The sequence below is a fragment of the Ovis aries genome, chromosome 8 (assembly GCF_016772045.2).
Source record: "Ovis aries strain OAR_USU_Benz2616 breed Rambouillet chromosome 8, ARS-UI_Ramb_v3.0, whole genome shotgun sequence".
Lineage (NCBI taxonomy): Eukaryota > Metazoa > Chordata > Mammalia > Artiodactyla > Bovidae > Ovis > Ovis aries.
Genome location: NC_056061.1, coordinates 72,688,404 through 72,705,884, shown reverse-complemented (window position 1 = coordinate 72,705,884; position 17,481 = coordinate 72,688,404). Strand labels below are relative to the sequence as shown.

General features: G+C 40.6%; 1 protein-coding gene across 4 annotated transcripts in view; it reads right to left on the bottom strand.

Moving 5' to 3' along the window:
* The window catches only part of SASH1 (SAM and SH3 domain containing 1), a 347,119-nt gene that overhangs the window by 256,072 nt on the left and 73,566 nt on the right, over window positions 1-17,481 (bottom strand). The window contains exon 1 of one of the 4 annotated variants that reach the window (XM_027972536.3): window positions 6,522-6,616. The exons of the other annotated variants lie outside the window; for them this stretch is intronic. Coding sequence (XP_027828337.1) covers window positions 6,522-6,542 — 21 coding nt within the window. The 5' untranslated portion in view covers window positions 6,543-6,616. Of the gene's footprint in view, window positions 1-6,521; window positions 6,617-17,481 lie in introns of those variants that run through there. 4 annotated transcript variants of the gene reach the window in all.

Here is a 17,481-nt window from a genome sequence, read left to right as displayed (position 1 = left end):
CTTAAGAGATGCAGGTTCAGTTTCCTGAGTCAGGAAGATTCCCCGGAGGAGGGCATGGCAACCTACCCGAGTATCCTTTCCTGAAGAATCTCATGGACAGAGGAGCCATGGGCTACAATCTGTAGGGTTGCACAGAGTTGAACATGACTGAAGCGACTTATCAGGCATGCACAAATTTTATCTACGGAAGACACAGACTCACAGACAGAGAACAGACTTGTAGCCAAGGGGAGGGAAACAACTGCTCTTCATATTTTCTTATCCTAAGATGTCCTTCTTCGACACTCTTTTGATCTAGTTCTTCACTGAGGTAATAAAAGGTGGGGGAGTTGGGGAGGGAGGAATCGAGAGCTTTGGTGTAGCAGGTGCTAATATATACCTGATAGATAAGCAACAAAGTCCTACTGAATAGCACAGGGAACTATATTCAGTATCCTCTGATAAACCATGATGGAAAAGACTATGAAAATGAATATATATGCATATGCATAACTGAATCACTTTGGTTGCCATTTTCTTCTCCAGTACAGCATAAATTAACAGCATAAATCAACTAAGCTTAAATAAAAGAAATTTTAAAAAATTCTTCAGCATTCATTTAGCAAAATATTATCAACTGTTCACTGTGTGCTATTGAATTAGGAGACTGAAATTCATTAAATCTCATCCTACTTTCACAGAAATCCTGCCCAGTTTCTGAAATATCTACTTGCTCACTGAAGAATTTGCTTAAAATTCAACCCCTGTTTGAGAATCTGGACCTCATTTTAGTGTCCTGTATTTTCTTGGCATTTTGGAGCCATTTGATGATTTAAAAAAAAAATTAGTTCCTTGAAGGGCACATCTAACTTAATTTCGCATTTCTATTATGTATTGCTTCAGCTTGCAGGATTTTTAAAAAACGATGGGATTGTTTTGGACACTTGAAAGTGCCTTTTTCTATCTGACCTAGTTTTGAATAGTTAAGCTCTTTTTAGTCAGTTTATGTAAAGCCTTTTATTCTGAGTTTAAATTAAATTAAGTTTTAATTTAATTTAATGTTTACTTCCAGGACACCTGAACGGATGTAGAAATGCTCCAAAGGGGACTGATGTTACATAAGATATTCTCCAACCAGACTGTGATGAGGAAAAAATGAAGACAAAAGCCAAAGCAATCCACTTACTACCCCCTCCCTCTTCTCCTCCTTCCTCTCCCTCAACTACCATTCAAGGAAGAGACAAAGTTCCTCCTGGCTCCCTATTTTTGTGATTCTAGGTATCAAATGCTATTTTCTCTTGTTCTCTTGGGTCAAAGGAAAGAACGCAGGTGGGTAATTAAGTGGATGTATTTAGGGCAGGCAAAACTTCTGGCAACTTCTCCAATAAGCTGACCTACCTATTCATTCAAAAACTATTCCCTAAAACATCAGTGGGACATGTGAATGGCTTAAAATAGAAATGACTAAAACAGCCAGAGAAATAGATAACTTTACAGCACTTGCATAGTTACTTGATTAATTGTAGAAATGCTTATAATAATTCAAACAGGTGGCAAAAGGGAGGATTACATTCTTTCTGCTTGCCTAACACTTCCTTGGATCAGAATTTGTGAAATTAGTTAAAAGTGTTAATTAGTTGACTATGTCCCTATCTTTGATAGGAGAAAATGGAATCAAATTGCTCATAGCAATTTGAGTAACGGAATTATTTTAGAATGTGGACCTGTCAAATTCAATCTAGGAATGCTCACAAACTGTATATTTTATTACTTTTTTTTTTAAGGTCAAAAAACAGATGATTCTTGGGACTTCCCTGCTGGTCCAGTGGCTAAGACTCCATGTTCCCAATGCAGCTGGTCCTGTGTTCAGTCCCTGGTCAAGGAACTAGATCCCACATGCTGCAACCAAGAATTTACATGCCACAACTAAAGACCCTACGTGTAGCAGCTAAAAGACCCAATATGCTGCAATGAAGATCAAAGATCCCCCGTGCCTCAACTAAGATCTGGCGCAGTCAAATAAATACACAAATATCTTAGAAAATGATGATTCTTAAAAAAAAGATAGCACATCTGTATCTATTTTCATATTTGGAAAACTGTTGGGGTGCCAACCTAACTTAAGAAAATTTTCTTTCAAATTCCTTGGATATTATCTGGAACAAAGATGATATCCTTCTGACACTGCAGTCCTATGAGGGTAGCTAAGGTCATCTGACTGTCATCGCTTGTTAGTCCCCAGAGATTCTGATCAGTGTCCCTGAGGCTGACTTACTGGAAATTCTCAGCCCAAACAGCTGGCTGGTCTTGGCATAATGAACTAAATGTTCCTCCATGTTATAAAATTCTATCATTCGAACTCTTCAGGTATTAGAATTATATTTTGAAAAGTCTAGCCATCGGGATGGTGATCAAAGTGGTTTTTCACAGTGTTGCTGACCATGGTGGCTGAACTGGCCATCTGCTTGTGTTGGGAGCCACGTCAGCTGCAGGCACATTCATGTGTGAATTCTGTAGACTCTGGGACCGGACTGCCTCGGTTGAAGCACTGGCTCCCACACATTCCAGTTATGTGACTAGCTGTATATTGACTTTCCTTATCAGTAAAACAAGGAGTTTATGTATCTACCTCACTGGGTTTTTGTGAGGAGAAAATGAGCTAATATGTCTAAAGAGTTAAGAATAGTGCCTAGCACCTGGTAAGTGGTATATTAAGTGTAAGTTAAGAATGTATTACTATCATTATTATTTATGTGACGTATTTGAAATTACATAAGGCGCTTTTTGGTTCCAGAAGCATAGGAGTGCATTTGTAGGTATGTTAAACTGGCAATTGCTCCTTTTATAACCCTGGAAATGCAATTTCCCAACAATGCAAGTTCTCATCCTTTCACTTTGCAGCCAGCTCCATTAAACATCTTGCTCCTCATCTCCTCTTTTTTAAATTTTGCACATACAATATACCCTCTTCCTCCATCAGAGATTACTTAACTCTGCTTTGGAAAATGTTTTTGTGATACTCATGACCCCCGTGAACCCTCTTCTTTTCTCTCACACTTTCAAATTTACTTTAGCTTATTTTTAGTTACCCAAGTGACAAGGGAAGTGGTGGATAAAAAGTGGAATCATGTTGTTGACAAGCTACATCAAAATGAATGGGGGAGCTGCAAAATGAGAGAGTCCAAGGCTTGATAGGAGGGGCTTACATTCCTTCTGCATTCAAAGTTCTATGTCTGCCCATTCAGATCCATATTTTCTTACCATTTTATCTTCTACCTCATATGGGTTAAGCACTAGACTAAAGCTTTTAGATTATCATTTAATGCTCACAGTAACTCCTTGAAGGTAGGTATTATCTCCCATCTTACAGATGAAGAAAAACAAAAATAGAGAGGTAAATAGTATACAAAGACCACATAACTGGGGAGTAGAGAGCTAGAGTTAGAACCCATGCATTCTTATTCCAAACTCCATTCTCCTCCCACTATTCATAATCTCTTCTTTACATAATCATAGAAGCAAAACAATAATGGTCAAATTTCACTAATATCAGGCCCTTGAAACAAAAAATCCCGTTCAGAACATAGAAGTTTCCATATAGCTCTTTATTGTCTTCTAAATAAACCAACCATTTATTTCTATAGAACTCACTCTTCCATCCATCCTTTCACCCACTTATCTTTCTAATCATCTCTCTATTCTCTATCCATCCAATCACATATCCATCCATTCATCCATCTATACTTTTATTAACTATTTAGTATATTCTGGGGTTGTAATAAGTCCTAAATGAGTCCCTACCTTTAAGGAATTCTCAATCTAGGGAAAGGAACAACATATAAATGAAATTTGCAATATACTGGGGTGAACATTAATACATAGTGGTTCTTACAAAGTGTAAGAAGAGGAGAGGTGGGCAGGAGTGTTTCTAACTCTTCTCAGGGGAAACTATCCAAACTAGGATCTCTGGTATTTTAGAAGGTCAGAGAAGGAACCATTTGAAATTGGGCAAAGTTTTCTCAGAAGGGTTTGTGCCAAAGGAGGACAGAAAAAGGAGTCTGAGGCAATATAGAGGGGTTTAAACTCTGTTAATGTTTGAGTTGATTGAGAGCTTGCCAGAAACCAAACGTGGAGGAGGATATTTCAGACCCCCCCAAAAAAACCTTGTTGGTGGAAAAGTACATGAAAATTATTTGCTAGGATTCCAACTTAGAGTATCATTCAAAAGAGCAGACAAAGCACCAAGGACAGGTGGTTAGGGTTTAGATAAAGAAAGGCCTGGTGTGCAAGGCCAATAATTTAATTTTCAAGGATATTAAAAATGCTCTCAAAAGCATTATTACAGTCCATTGTAAAATTATATCATTAAAAATTACAGTTCATTGTAAAATTTATTCTTCAATGCCCTTAAAATAAATAGTAAATGTTCTTTCTGTCCATTTCCAGAAACTTGTAACAGATTCTCTATATTTGGGGGTAAATTTGCATTCAAAAGTTGAGCTGGGAGCCTAACCTTGTTTCTGGGGAATAATGCGTTCTGAATTCTAAACAACAGTTTACAAAACTCTTTGTGACTTGGTGTGGTGGAATAGCCTCAGAGACCTGCCTGATGTTCAAATATGGGGCAAGGAAAGATGTGCCCCAAATGAAGACCTGCTTATTCTGTTACTCAAAACGTGGAAAGAGAGGCTTCTGGAAGTGAATTTTACTTGAGGTAATGGTAATTAAATTTTTGATATCAGTTTTAACCTGGATGTCTCTGCAACCCACCCTACTTTTTATTTTCTTCCCAACCCTCTGGGATTGAAGTTAAATAGGTTAGTTAAATTAAGATATATACATCTATCTTTATATAAATATCTCTATAACTAGCATCATCTGCCAAAGAGGAGGCTAATCTGAACTGGAACTGTTTCTATAGATTTCAAGGCTCATTTGCCAGTCTCCTTAGCTGGGACAGAGCGATGTTTCTAAGCCTGAGAATTCCTCTTTCTGTCTGAGTTGATCAATACATCTTTTTGCATCCTCCAGCACAAAAACCCAAATGTGCTTCCTTTTCTAAAAGGGAGCCTCTGTCTTGCTGGGATTAAGAGGGCATAGTCCCATGACACAGTTTGCACTCAATTTTTGGCATCCAAAATACCTTCCCTCTTTCAAGAACTGTGGGCAGCCAGTCAAGAGGGGACAGTATTTTGGCATTTGGGCTGAATATCCTACCTGCCAACTGGGCTGCTCTTAATACATTGTTTCTGAAACTGGGGGAAGCACATGTAACAGGAACAGGCTTTGTGCTGTCAGAACACTTTTGATGAGCACATCTGTACCAAGCTCAGAGGAAGCCGGCCAGCTGTGTTTGTTCACTCAGACTCCTGAACACTCTCGCAGGGCAATTGTTACCTCTTAAGACTCGTATTTCATTTCTTTACTTTATTAATACCATAACCACGGAATCACACACTTTATACACTGTTGCCCTGACTGACATTCTAGCACTTTTCTCTCAATTGCTCATCACCTTCTAGGCTTTAGTTCTGGTGTCAATCTTCTCAAAGAGGGGAGTGGAAATTAACCCAAACAGAGGTTCACGGGCTCCATATGTTCAAACTGATGCTTCTTCCAGGGCTCCCTTCCACAATTCTATTTTCATTCAGCAAGTATCGATTGGATAGCACTTGGACTAGGTATTGTCCCCAGCTTCTCAGAGAAAATGATGAGTGGAATAGTCTTCTGGAAATAACCCGAGAGGCCTCATCCACTCCCCAAAGCCCAGTCCAGACCTGGAAAAGAAGCCAGAAGGACCTCGGGAGCCAGGCAGGGGCTGGGGAGGGCTTGGCAAGGGGGGCAGAGCGTAGCTCAGAATCCATGCCTCAAGCCACGGGGCTCTCAGACCCTTGTTCACAACCCCTGTACCCTTCTTTTTCCTTTAATCAGTTTTAATGAGCAAATCTGATCTCCTTTTTAATTTAGAAGAAAAAGAACCACACATTCTATAATAGACTGTTTCCACAGAAAAGGAAGGGAAAAAGTTGTTCAGCCAGCTGAGAAGAAGACTTCAGTAGGATATTAAATGCTAAAAAGTTAATCAGACGGTCCTGGTCCCCTGAGGCTTGGAATATGAAGTTCAGAGTTCCATCCCTCATTCCTGGCATGTGAGGAAATATTTTCAGATAATTTCATAGATAAGCCGAGGGTGGAAAAGCTCTGGCTCTTAAACAGTAAAAACTTTTCTTGGCTTACAGAATTGTTTTAGAGTCTTGGGGGCAGAATTTTACATAAATATCTACATAATTTTTGAATATATTTTATATAAATGATAAGTCACAAAAACACAAAACCTAGCAGAGGAATTTCTAGACAGCAGAGGCTTCCCAGTCTCTCGGAATTCTGATCAATTCATCAATGGCATTGAAAATCCCACCACCAAGTTATCTCATATCTGTTCGCTACCACAGTCCCCTCCTGAATATTCCTGCCCAAAGGTCAGAAGGATACTTCCTTACAGAAAAACAGTCTTAAATTTCAAAAACAGACAGCCTACATACCCTGCCATCTTGATCCTCCATGAAGGGAGCTGCCGTGTTGCTATCAGGCCATACGTTCGAATGTTCTCCAACTTCCTTTCTGACTCAGATCGAATGAATTCGCAGCGCTGATGTAAGGCTCTTAATAGGAATCTGTTTTCAATTCGGGGCAGATGTGGGACACTCTTGTAGCTCTAGGGATTATCAACTTTAAAACAAATCGCCTTCAGGATGATAAGTCAAGAGGCAGTAACTGCTTCCTGAGGCCTCCTTGGGGTTCCTTCCAAATGCGTAACATATAACACAAGAACTATGGCTCAAAAGGAGGTTTTGCTCCTGAAGTTCCCAGGCTTTAGAATGAAGCTTGCAAATACTCCCCAGAAACAAAGCTTGTAAATACATCTCAGAGCAATGAAACAGAAATTCAGATATTTTAGTAACATGCAAAAGTGATCAAAATGTTCTTGTCTCCCCCTCCCCCCTCCCCTTGCTGCCCCCCTCCCCCCATTTATCAGCACTGTGTTTGTTTCATGGATTAGAGTTTTTCTACAAATTGAAATTGAACTGTTCTGGTTCAGAGTTTTCTTGGCTCAAGGAAAGGAAGGGGAGGACTATTCCAAGACTTCCACAGAGAAACATCCAGAAATCAATTTAACACGATAAGTTTAATGTTCTCAATTAGCATTCCCACAGCACCAACTGCCTACAACTCAAAGCACGCTTGGTTCCGAGACACTCTGTACGGTTGGCTCATCCACCAGGATTTTAGACTCACACACACAAAAAAGATAGCTGTTGCTTAATATAGTTTAACCCAAGTTAATAACCCTGAAAAGAGGTTAAAAGAAACTACTAACTTACGAAACAATCTGAGGGCAAAAATTTAAGACTATTAAATGAAATTTTTCAAAATTTTACATACAACTTTAAAATATTAAAAGTCAGTGTGTGTTTCCCCATAGAAGCAGACACAGATAAGTTTAGGTAAAAATTCGATCCCTGGATTGGGAAGATTTCCCTGGAGTAGAAGATGGCAATCCACTCCAGTATTCTTGCTTGGAGAATCCCAGGGACATAGGAGCTTGGCGGGCTACAGTCCACAGGGTCACAGAAAGTCAGTCATAACAGAGTAGACAGACAGACAGACAGAAACATTAATGAAGAGTTAGAAAACAGTCACAGTAAATTACATATTTAGAAAACACAGTCTATTCTTTAACATGAATCAGTGTGGTGTAACGAAAAGTCACCCACCAGTGAACACTAGGACTACTGTTTTTCTTATCTTTAAAAGACAGATTAAATTTTCCACTAGCTTACACATGTGCTACATACAATTAAGCAGCATTATATGGAGGCATTAAGAATTCTGGATGGAACATAAAGAGACCTATCCCCAGATCTCTTTCACTAGAGTGTCTTTGGGCAAGCCACTGCCCAGGCCACAGTTCCATTGGCTGAATTAGGCAGGCAGCTTCTAAAATCCAAACTTTATATGTCAGTTATAAGGTTAATGCATTAATGATGCATTAATCAAGACTTGGTAGAAAAGAGAAGGCAAAGGCCTCTTCCTTCTTTTGTTTTCAAGAGTAATCATTAATGGCCATGAGCTGGACATCTCAGACAAAATTTTTTCTGCCTTGAAACATATAAGTATGGCCATAAGGGAAGTTTCCGCTGAAAAGCTGAATGTGAAGAGTAAAGAATGCTATTAATACAACTTATTCAAGTCAGACACACACACACACACACACACACACACACATACATATTGGCTTGATGGGTATGGGAAAATGGTAACCTAAGGCATTCCTCAGAATTCTCATCCTGCTCGTCGGCATTAATAATGTACTTGGCAAATTTTTTAGGATTCATTGACTTTTTAATTGAATGAAGTAAGTAAAGTCAGATGTTGTCAGTGAACAGTGAGTTGTTTTGAAAGATGGGGATAAAATGGGGAACACCTGGTGTGGAAGATGGAAAGTGTGAAGTGGTAAGAAAAAAAAGCAGGAATTACGAGCCTAGCTCTAGGGCTGCTACTGCTTAGCCTTACTGCTCCCTTAGAGGTGTCCATCTTCTCATCTATACAAGGATGGCATTGGTCTTTCCGCCCTCTTAGCTGCCCAATAATCAAAAGAGAAATTTTACTCAAAAGGATGTAGCTTTTAGAGTTTGATTCTCAGAAGCACTGAAACCAAGACTATAAATTCAGTTCAGTGTACACCTGAGAACAATTATAGATCAGGCAGAGATCCACAGTTAATCTGTGATACAATCTTCTCCCCAACTATGGGACATCCCCACTTACCTGCAGAAAAGAGCTCAGATATACCGGTAAAGTCCTGTTTTTGTTGCTATTGCTTAGTTGCTAAGTCTGTCGGACTCCTTGCAACCCCATGGACTGTAGCCTGCCATGGGATTCCCCAGGCAAGAATACTGCAGTGGGTTGTCATTTCCTTCTCCAGGGGATCTCCTGACCCAGGGATAGAATCCGAGTCTCCTGCAGTGGCAGGCAGCTTCTTTACTACTAAGCTAGGGAAGCCCGAAGTCCTGTTACATAGCAACATAATAATTACAATTTCCTTTCAATAAACTTATTTACATTTCTCAGTTATAATTTGAGATAATATATATAGAGATAATATATATATATTTTGAGAAAATATATATATATTTGAGTTATAATTTGTATAATATACAAACATTTAAAAAGTCACATATAATATTGATGTTGTGGGTTGAACTGTGTCTGCCACCCTCCAAATTCATAAGGTGAGGCCTAACCCCATACCTCAGAGAAGGCGATGGCATCCCACTCCAGTACTCTTGCCTGGATAATCCCATGGATGGAGGAGCCTGGTAGGCTGCAGTCCATGGGGTTGCTAAGAGTCGGACAAGACTGAGCCACTTCACTTTCACTTTTCACTTTCATGCATTGGAGAAGGAAATGGCAACCCACTCCAGTGTTGTTGCCTGGAGAATACCAGAGACGGGGAAGTCTGGTGGGCTGCCATCTATGGGGTTGCACAGAGTCGGAACCAACTAAAGCAACTTAGCAGCAGCAGCAGCAACCGCATACCTTAGCGGATAATCTTATTTGGGGACAGGGTAATTTAATCAAAATGACATCAGCAGTGCTGCTAAGCTGTTTCAGTTGTGTCTGACTCTTTGCAACCCTACGGACTGTAGCTGCTAGGTTTCTCTGGTCCCGGGATTCCCAGGCAAGAATACTGGAATGGGTTGCCATTCCCTCCTCCAGGGGATCTTCCTAAATCAGGGATCGAACACACGTCTCTTACTTGTCCTGCACTGTCAGGCAGATTCTTTACCACTAGTACTACCCAGGAGTGGGTGTGAATTCAATGTGATTGGTGTCCTAATAAAATGAGGGGAATTTGGACACAGAAACATACTTATAGGCAGAAAGCCATGTGAACAGGAAGACAGCCATCTAAAAGGCAAGGAGAGAGACCTAGAACAGAGCCTTCCTTCACAGCCCTCAGAAGGGACCAGCCCTGCCAAAATCTAAGATTTTGGACTTACAGATTTGAAAACTATGAGACAACACATTTCTGTTGTTTAAACCCCTCAGTCTGTGGAACTACTTTGTCACAGCAGACTGAGCAGAATGACACCTGGCATCCTCTGAGCAGTGACTGTGCGTTATCTTGCGTAGTGGTTCTTGAGCCACTGCCTGACTCTTTGAGACCCCACGGACTGCAGCGTGCCAGGCGCCTCTCTTCTCCACGCTCTCCCGGAGATTGCTCAAGTTCACGTCCATTGAGTCGGTGACGCTATCTATCCATCTCACCCCCCTTCAATCCTTATCCCTCTGCCTTCAATCTTTCCCAGCATCAGGGTCTTGTCTTTGCATCACGTAGTCAAAGTGTTAGAGCTTAGTCTCATTCAGTATTAGTCCTTCCAGTGAATATTCAGGTACTGTCCACAATCCGTGGGGTTCTCCAGGCAGGAATACTGGAGTGGGTTACCATTTCCTCCTCCAGCGGACCACGTTTTGTCAGAACTCTTCACTACGACTGTGCATCTTGGGTGGCCCTGCATGGCATGACTCCCAGCTTCATTGAGTTATGCAAGCCCGTTCGCCACAACTAGGCTGTGATCCATGACTGTGTGCTGAGACTGGGCTGACAGTGGGGAAAGGCCATCAGCAGCAATATTTTTGAAAATTAAAAAATAAAATCAAAATTATTATTTTAGTATTAAAATAAAATAGTAATTTAATTATTATTAACATAGTTTTTAAAATGCCCTCTGCTTTCCAACACACAACATAACACAGCTAATTCAACAAAGCACACAAAATACAAAAATAAATAAATAAATAAACAAACCCTAGAGAAGTCCAGTGATGGGGAGGATACACACGACTGCATTCTTATTCAAGGTACCATGTGCTGACTCAGCTAAAGAGTTGGGGGTCACCTCTGTAATCCTACCAGCTCTTCTATGCTGTTGCTACTACTGCTAAGTCGCTTCAGTTGTGTCTGACTCTGTGCGACCCCATAGATGGCAGCCCACCAGGCTCCCCCACCCCTGGGATTCTCCAGGCAAGAACACTGGAGTGGGTTGCCATTTCCTTCTCCAATGCATGAAAGTGAAAAGTGAAAGTGAAGTTGCTCAGTCGTGTCCGACTCTTAGCGACCCCATGGACTGTGGCCCACCAGCCTCTCCGTCCATGGGATTTTTCAGGCAAGAATGCTGGAGTGGGGTGCCATTGCCTTCTCCACCAGCTTTTCTATAGGGCATGCCAATCCAAGTATTTACAACACATCCTCTTATTAATCCTGAGAACTTTCCACCAAATCAGAACAAATGAAGCAGTACTGTGTCACTGTTTCATATCACAAAAAGTTAGGCTACATTGATTCTTTCTATTAAAGCACTTTATCAAAAAAAAAAGCACTTTATCAAAAATAAATGCAAATGCGAAGAAACGAGCATAGTGAATGCACATTAAAACAAGCATTATTATATAGAACAAGTTGATATTGTTTCCAAAGATTAGATTCAGACCAGATTGTGCACCATTATTCTCAAATGCCTCATGTGGTAAAGTTTGGAAGTGAGTAAGTTTTATAAAACCATTACGAAGGAAATGCAAATATTCTGAACGTATATGTTAATTAAAGTCAATTTCCATTATCTTTTGTCTTAACAAGCTCAGAATTAAACACAGTCTCTAAAAAGGGACAGCATTTATGGCTCAAACAAAGCTGAGACAAAGGCAGGACTCAGTGCAGGAAACAGGAAGGAGGAAAGCTTTTAGAGCTAACTACCTTCGTCAGGCAAGTGGATGTGGCCCCAGAGGAAATGAGATTCTCTAAGATTTAGGTTTTCAAAGGCAATGGCCTAATGTTCAGTGGGAACTGACAGATCAGTGGTTCTGGCAGAGTCTGACGCTTTCAATCAGTGAGGAGGAGTGGAATTATCTATTGCAATGCACAATTAGAATTGAGCTGTGTTTTGCAACTTGGATATCAGCAGTTGGTTTTGGTTTTTTTTTCCCTTCAGGTTTGCCATAGTAACTTGCCTCCATGTTATTTACATTAAAGCTGATCTGCCTCACTTTCCCATGAGAGCTAAAAGTAATAACTTAGGTTTTATAGAGCTGTACAATATATATCTTTTGTAGGGGAAAATTTTAGTTATTCCATTCCCATTGTGCACACCACAACTTGAGTTTATTACTTTATTCCACACTATTCAAACGTTTAGTCTTCTGTTCATAAAATTCATAACGTTTCCCATGGTTTAGAGATGAACCAAGTGTGAAGATTTTAGATTTTAGATGATATCCTTTCTAACTCTCAGACTATGATTCAACACAGTATTTCTCATAATTGTCTGTTGAGAAAAGGCAGCTAGAGGTGGTTATTGAAAATGCAGACTCGCAGTGCCTTCATTGAAGGGTTGATTCTGTAGTTATGGTGGGTCTCTGGGGCTCCTGATCACTGGGCAAGCTTGAGAAATACTTTATTCCCTGACATAGGTGGAGTGTGGAATCACTTGGGGAGAAACAAAAATAGAGATTCTGATTTTATTGGTCTGGGTTGTGGCCTGAGTATCTGGATTTTTAGAAGCTCTGGTTGCTTCTAATTGTGCAGACAGGGTTGAGAATCACTGACTTCGAAGAAACGACACTCAGTTAAGTGAAACAGGTGCGAAAGCAACGTATATCATTCCCATTAAGAAATTCAACGTGCTTTATCTATTTGTTTTATTTTGGCTGCGCTGGATCTCTGTTGTGGCATGCAGGCTTCGCTACTTGCGTCACGCAAGCCAGGTTGCCTTGCGGCATGTGGGATCTTAGTTCCCTGACCAGGTGTCGAACTTGCGTCCCCTGCATTAGAAGGCAGATTCTTAAAACCCTCAATGTGCTTTTTTATACATGTGTATCATTTGACTCCTTGAAAATCTGCTGAGATGGGAAGAGTAGGCCTCTTTCTTTTCCAGACAAGCAAACTGAAACTTAGAGAGGTGAAGAGGTTTGATCGAGGTATGATTAGAAGCAGAATTGTGGAATTGGTGAGATCTGCCTTACCTATTCTACTACTTGCTTATGCTTCTTTGCTTTTTAATAGCTCACCAGCTGTCCTAGACTCCTTTTAAAATTAAAACAAAACCAGACTTTTGGTTGCCTAGAGCTTACCTTACATCAGAATTGTTATTAATAATACTACGCATAACAGCCACATCAGCAGCTAACATTGGGTCCTTTCTACACACTGCTAAGTGCTCTGCCTACATTATCTAATTGCCTCAAAGACTCCATAAGGTGGGTTATTATTCCCATTTTACAGATGAGGAAACTGAGGCTTAAAGACTAAGTGACTTGCCAAAGGTCACGTCCCTATGTAGCAGTCTTCTTATTTCATCTAAAGCTCTTCCTATTTTCTTTGCAGCCCACCAGATTTTGGCAAATGGCAGAGAGGAAAAGACTCTGATAAAGTAATTCAGAGAAAGCCATTATGGACAATTACAGATTTCCTGAATCATATTCCTACTTCTAATGTGGAGATGGATTTTTTTCCAGAAACTTCTAGAGGCCACCATTCAAAAACGTGAGTATTCAGTGTAATAGAAGAATCATGGGTCACAAATTCCTAAGTTACCTGCTTTGTCTGCTGCCTGGGTTAACGCTGCCTTCCCGGAGACAGTCCATGATACACTGACAGCATCTGAAGGCTTGAGCCTGAGTCCCAAGTGCTTTTTATTAGCTGTGGGGTCTTGAGCCAGTCACATCCAGGATGTGGCTTAATGCTCTGAGAGAACCAGATTCAGCTGGAAAATGAATCAATATTCTCATCTTTCTTTTTCTAAGGTTTCCAAAGTACTGAACTTATTTTCTTGTCCTGGATATGGCTGCTGTTGTCACTGTTGCCCATATAAACCATTATTATTGTTACTATATAAATAATATATATGATACTAGATGCTATACAGTAAAATGAAATATATATTATACTTAGAAATAAAGTGCTTTGTATGGTGCTTGGTAGAGAAAGCAAATATCCTAGACATCATCACTGTTGTCATCATCATTAAATTTATTATTTCTCCATTATAGTTAATCACTAATAGTACAGAAAAACTTACAGATTTATTAATAGGTGGCAGTGACTGTACATTTATTCCTTTATATGTACAGAACATATTTTTCTTATTTAAGTGCCCAGAACTCAAAGTAAACCAAGTCAAGAATCAGGTTGCCTAAAAGTTCACGAGGCAAGCACCTTCTGTTTAGCTACAAAAACTCTTTATAGAAATTAGGTACTATTTCCTGATGTTATGGAAAGAAAAAAGCTGTAAAAGAACAGAATCTCTTTATCCCTCCAATTCTGAAGATTGTCATCCGGTGTGGGGATCCTAGCTAACTTCCTGCAAAGTTACAGTTACAGAAAGATTGAGGAGAAATTATTCTTTTAAGTATACTATAAAGAGAATAAGGCTACTAGCTCAACCGACAGAAGCTTATCCAAAATGCATTATCCCAAATCACTGTGGATGGTGACTTAAGCCATGAAATTAAAAGATGCCTGCTCCTTTAAGGGAAAGCTATGATAAACCTAGACAGTGTATTACAAAGCAGAGACATTACTTTGCCAATAAAGATCCAGATAGTCAAAGCTATGGTTTTTCCAGTACTCATGTATGCATGTGAGAGATGGACCATAAAGAAGGCTGAGTGCCAAAGAACTGATGCTTTCAAATTGTGGCGCTGGAGAAGACTCTTGAAAATCCCATGGACTGCAAGGAGATCAGATCAGTCAATCCTAAAGGAAATCAACACTGAATATACATTGGAAGGACTGATGCTGAAGATGAAGCTTCACTACTTTGGCCACCTGATGCAAACAGCCGACTCATTGGAAAAGATCTAGATGCTGGGAAAGATTGAGGGCAGGAGGAGAAGAGGGTGACAGAGGATGAGATGGTTGGATGGCATCACTGACTCAATGGACATGAGTTTGAGCAAGCTCCTGGAGATAGTGAAGAACAAGGAAGGCTGGCATGCTGCAATCTATGCTTCAGGTCGAGCAGTCAGGAAGAGAAGACATTCAAACTAGAAGAATATGAAGTCAGCTATTACGTGTGGGAAGAAAAACATTGTAGGCAAAGAAGTTTGTGAGTGAGAAGTCTCTAAGGTGAGGAAAAATGTTTAGTGCAGTTGAGAAATTGGAAAAGTCAAGTATAATTGGAGTGGGGAGAGCAAGGGAGAGGGGGTGTGACACGAGGTCATCAGGTGATTGGGGCTGGACCATGGTAAGGAGTATGGATTTATTTTAAGTCCAGAGGAAACCACAGAAGAATTTTAAGCAGAGAAGCAACATGATCTGATTCATGTCTCCATGTAATTCCTATCATGTGTGGAGAAAAGACACTGAAGACAATGATGACCTTTATCTTCCCAGCCAATACTTGTTAAAAAAGCAGAAATTATCAAGTAATCTCCCGCTAATTTTAAAGCAATCTTCCTTCACATTTCTGGAGGAACAGTAGTTCATCTACATTCCAAATAGGATACTAACAGAAACAGCAAGCTCCAACCTGCCTAGCTGGGGACAGGAATGCATTTTGCAACACTTGGTCAAAATTAAAGATAATAGAGTTATCTTTCAAATTGCAGTCAGTGATGTGCATGTCATTCGGTCTCTTCTTCATCAGAGAGAAGTATTGAGTTGAAAGTGAGCAAGATCTAGCCATATTCAGTCAGTTCAGTAGCTCAGTCATGTCTGACTCTTTTTGACCCCATGGATTGCAGCAAGCCAGGCTTCCCTGTCCATCACCAACTCCCGGAGCTTGCTCAAACTCATGTCCATTGAGTTGCTGATACCATCTAACCATCTCATCCTCTGTCATCCCCTTCTCCTCCCACCTTCAATCTTTCCCAGCATCAGGGTCTTTTCCAATGAGTCAACTCTTTGCATCAGGTGGCCAAAGTATTGGCGCTTCAGCTTCGGCATCAGTCCTTCCAATGAATATCCAGGACTGATTTCTTTCAGGATTGACTGATTTGATCTCCTTGCAGTCCAAGGGATTCTCAAAAGTCTTCTCCAACACCACAGCTCAAAAGCATCAATTCTTTGGCACTCAGCTTTCTTTATGGTCCAACTCTCACATCCATACATGACCACTGGAAAAACCACAGCCTTGACTAGACAGACCTTTGTCGGCAAAGTAATGTCTCTGCTTTTTAATATGCTGTCTAGGTTGGTCATAGCTCTTCTTTCAAGGAGCAAGTGTCTTTTAATTTCAAGGCTACAGTCACTATCTGCAGTGATTTTGGAGCCCAAGCATGCCACTGTTTCCATTGTTTCCCCAAATACTTCTATTTGCCATGAAGTAATGGGACTGGATGCCATGATCTTCGCTTTTTGAATGTTGAGTTTTAAGCCAGCTTTTTCACTCTCCTCTTTCACTTTCATCAAGAGGTTCTTTAAGAGCCATATGGGACCCCATTAAGTCCCAGCTGGAGGACGAGGAATCCTGTGCTTCTTCATTTTGGACAGGTAACAGTAAACAAAACAAACAGGTGCCCACCTAGGATCATTTCCATCATAATAGAACTCTTAGCATTCCTGATAAATATAAAAGTTAAAACACTTAAACTCTACCTGGGCCAACTCAAAAATATGTCCTCCATCATCATGTAACCTTCTTTTTCCATTGTCCAGACAGGAGCAGCAAAGCAATAAAAGTCAAACTCTCTTTACCCTAAACTCCCTTTTCAGGTTTCAGTTCAATGCAAAGCGTATTTCTATGGCTGAGTTATGAACTCCAAAAATAGTGGCTTGTCATGGAAATGTAGACAGACGCCTCACTGCAGCCGCGCTCCTGGGCACTGCCATAGTCATCAGTTTTAATGAGAGCTGTTAATATCACCTCCATCAGAATGGTTGCCCTGGGCTGACTTTCTGGGCTGTGCACAGGTGCTCTCGGCCAAAACTGTAATGTAGGTTATTACATTATCAACGAGGCACAGATGTGCTTTCTGTCTGAACTCAAGGTGGTGTTCCTGCCAAATGCATAACTCTTTCAGTGGGCTGGGGTCTGTTTGTATCAAAATGTCGTTCTAGCTCAGTGAACCTGAGAGGCGCCTTCTGCTTCTCCAGGACAGGAGTTTAGAAAACACGCTTAAGAATGCAAGAAGGCTGGGTTCTCAAAAGGCAGGTACAGGATTTCTTAAGAACACGAAACTCAGCCTGACACCTTCTGCTTTTTCAGTGAAAGCTGCAGCCACTTCACGTTCACTCACTGACTCAGGAGTTTCTTGGGCTCCCACCCTGTGCAGGTATCCAGAAGAAGTCAGAGATGACTCTGCCAAGGACTTTTGCACCAGTGTTAGTGAAAGTGTTAGTTGCTCAGTTGTGTCCAACTCTTTGCAACCCCAGGGACTGTAGCTTGCCAGGCTCCTCTGTCCATGGAATTCTCCAGGCAAGAATACTGGAGTGGGTAGCCA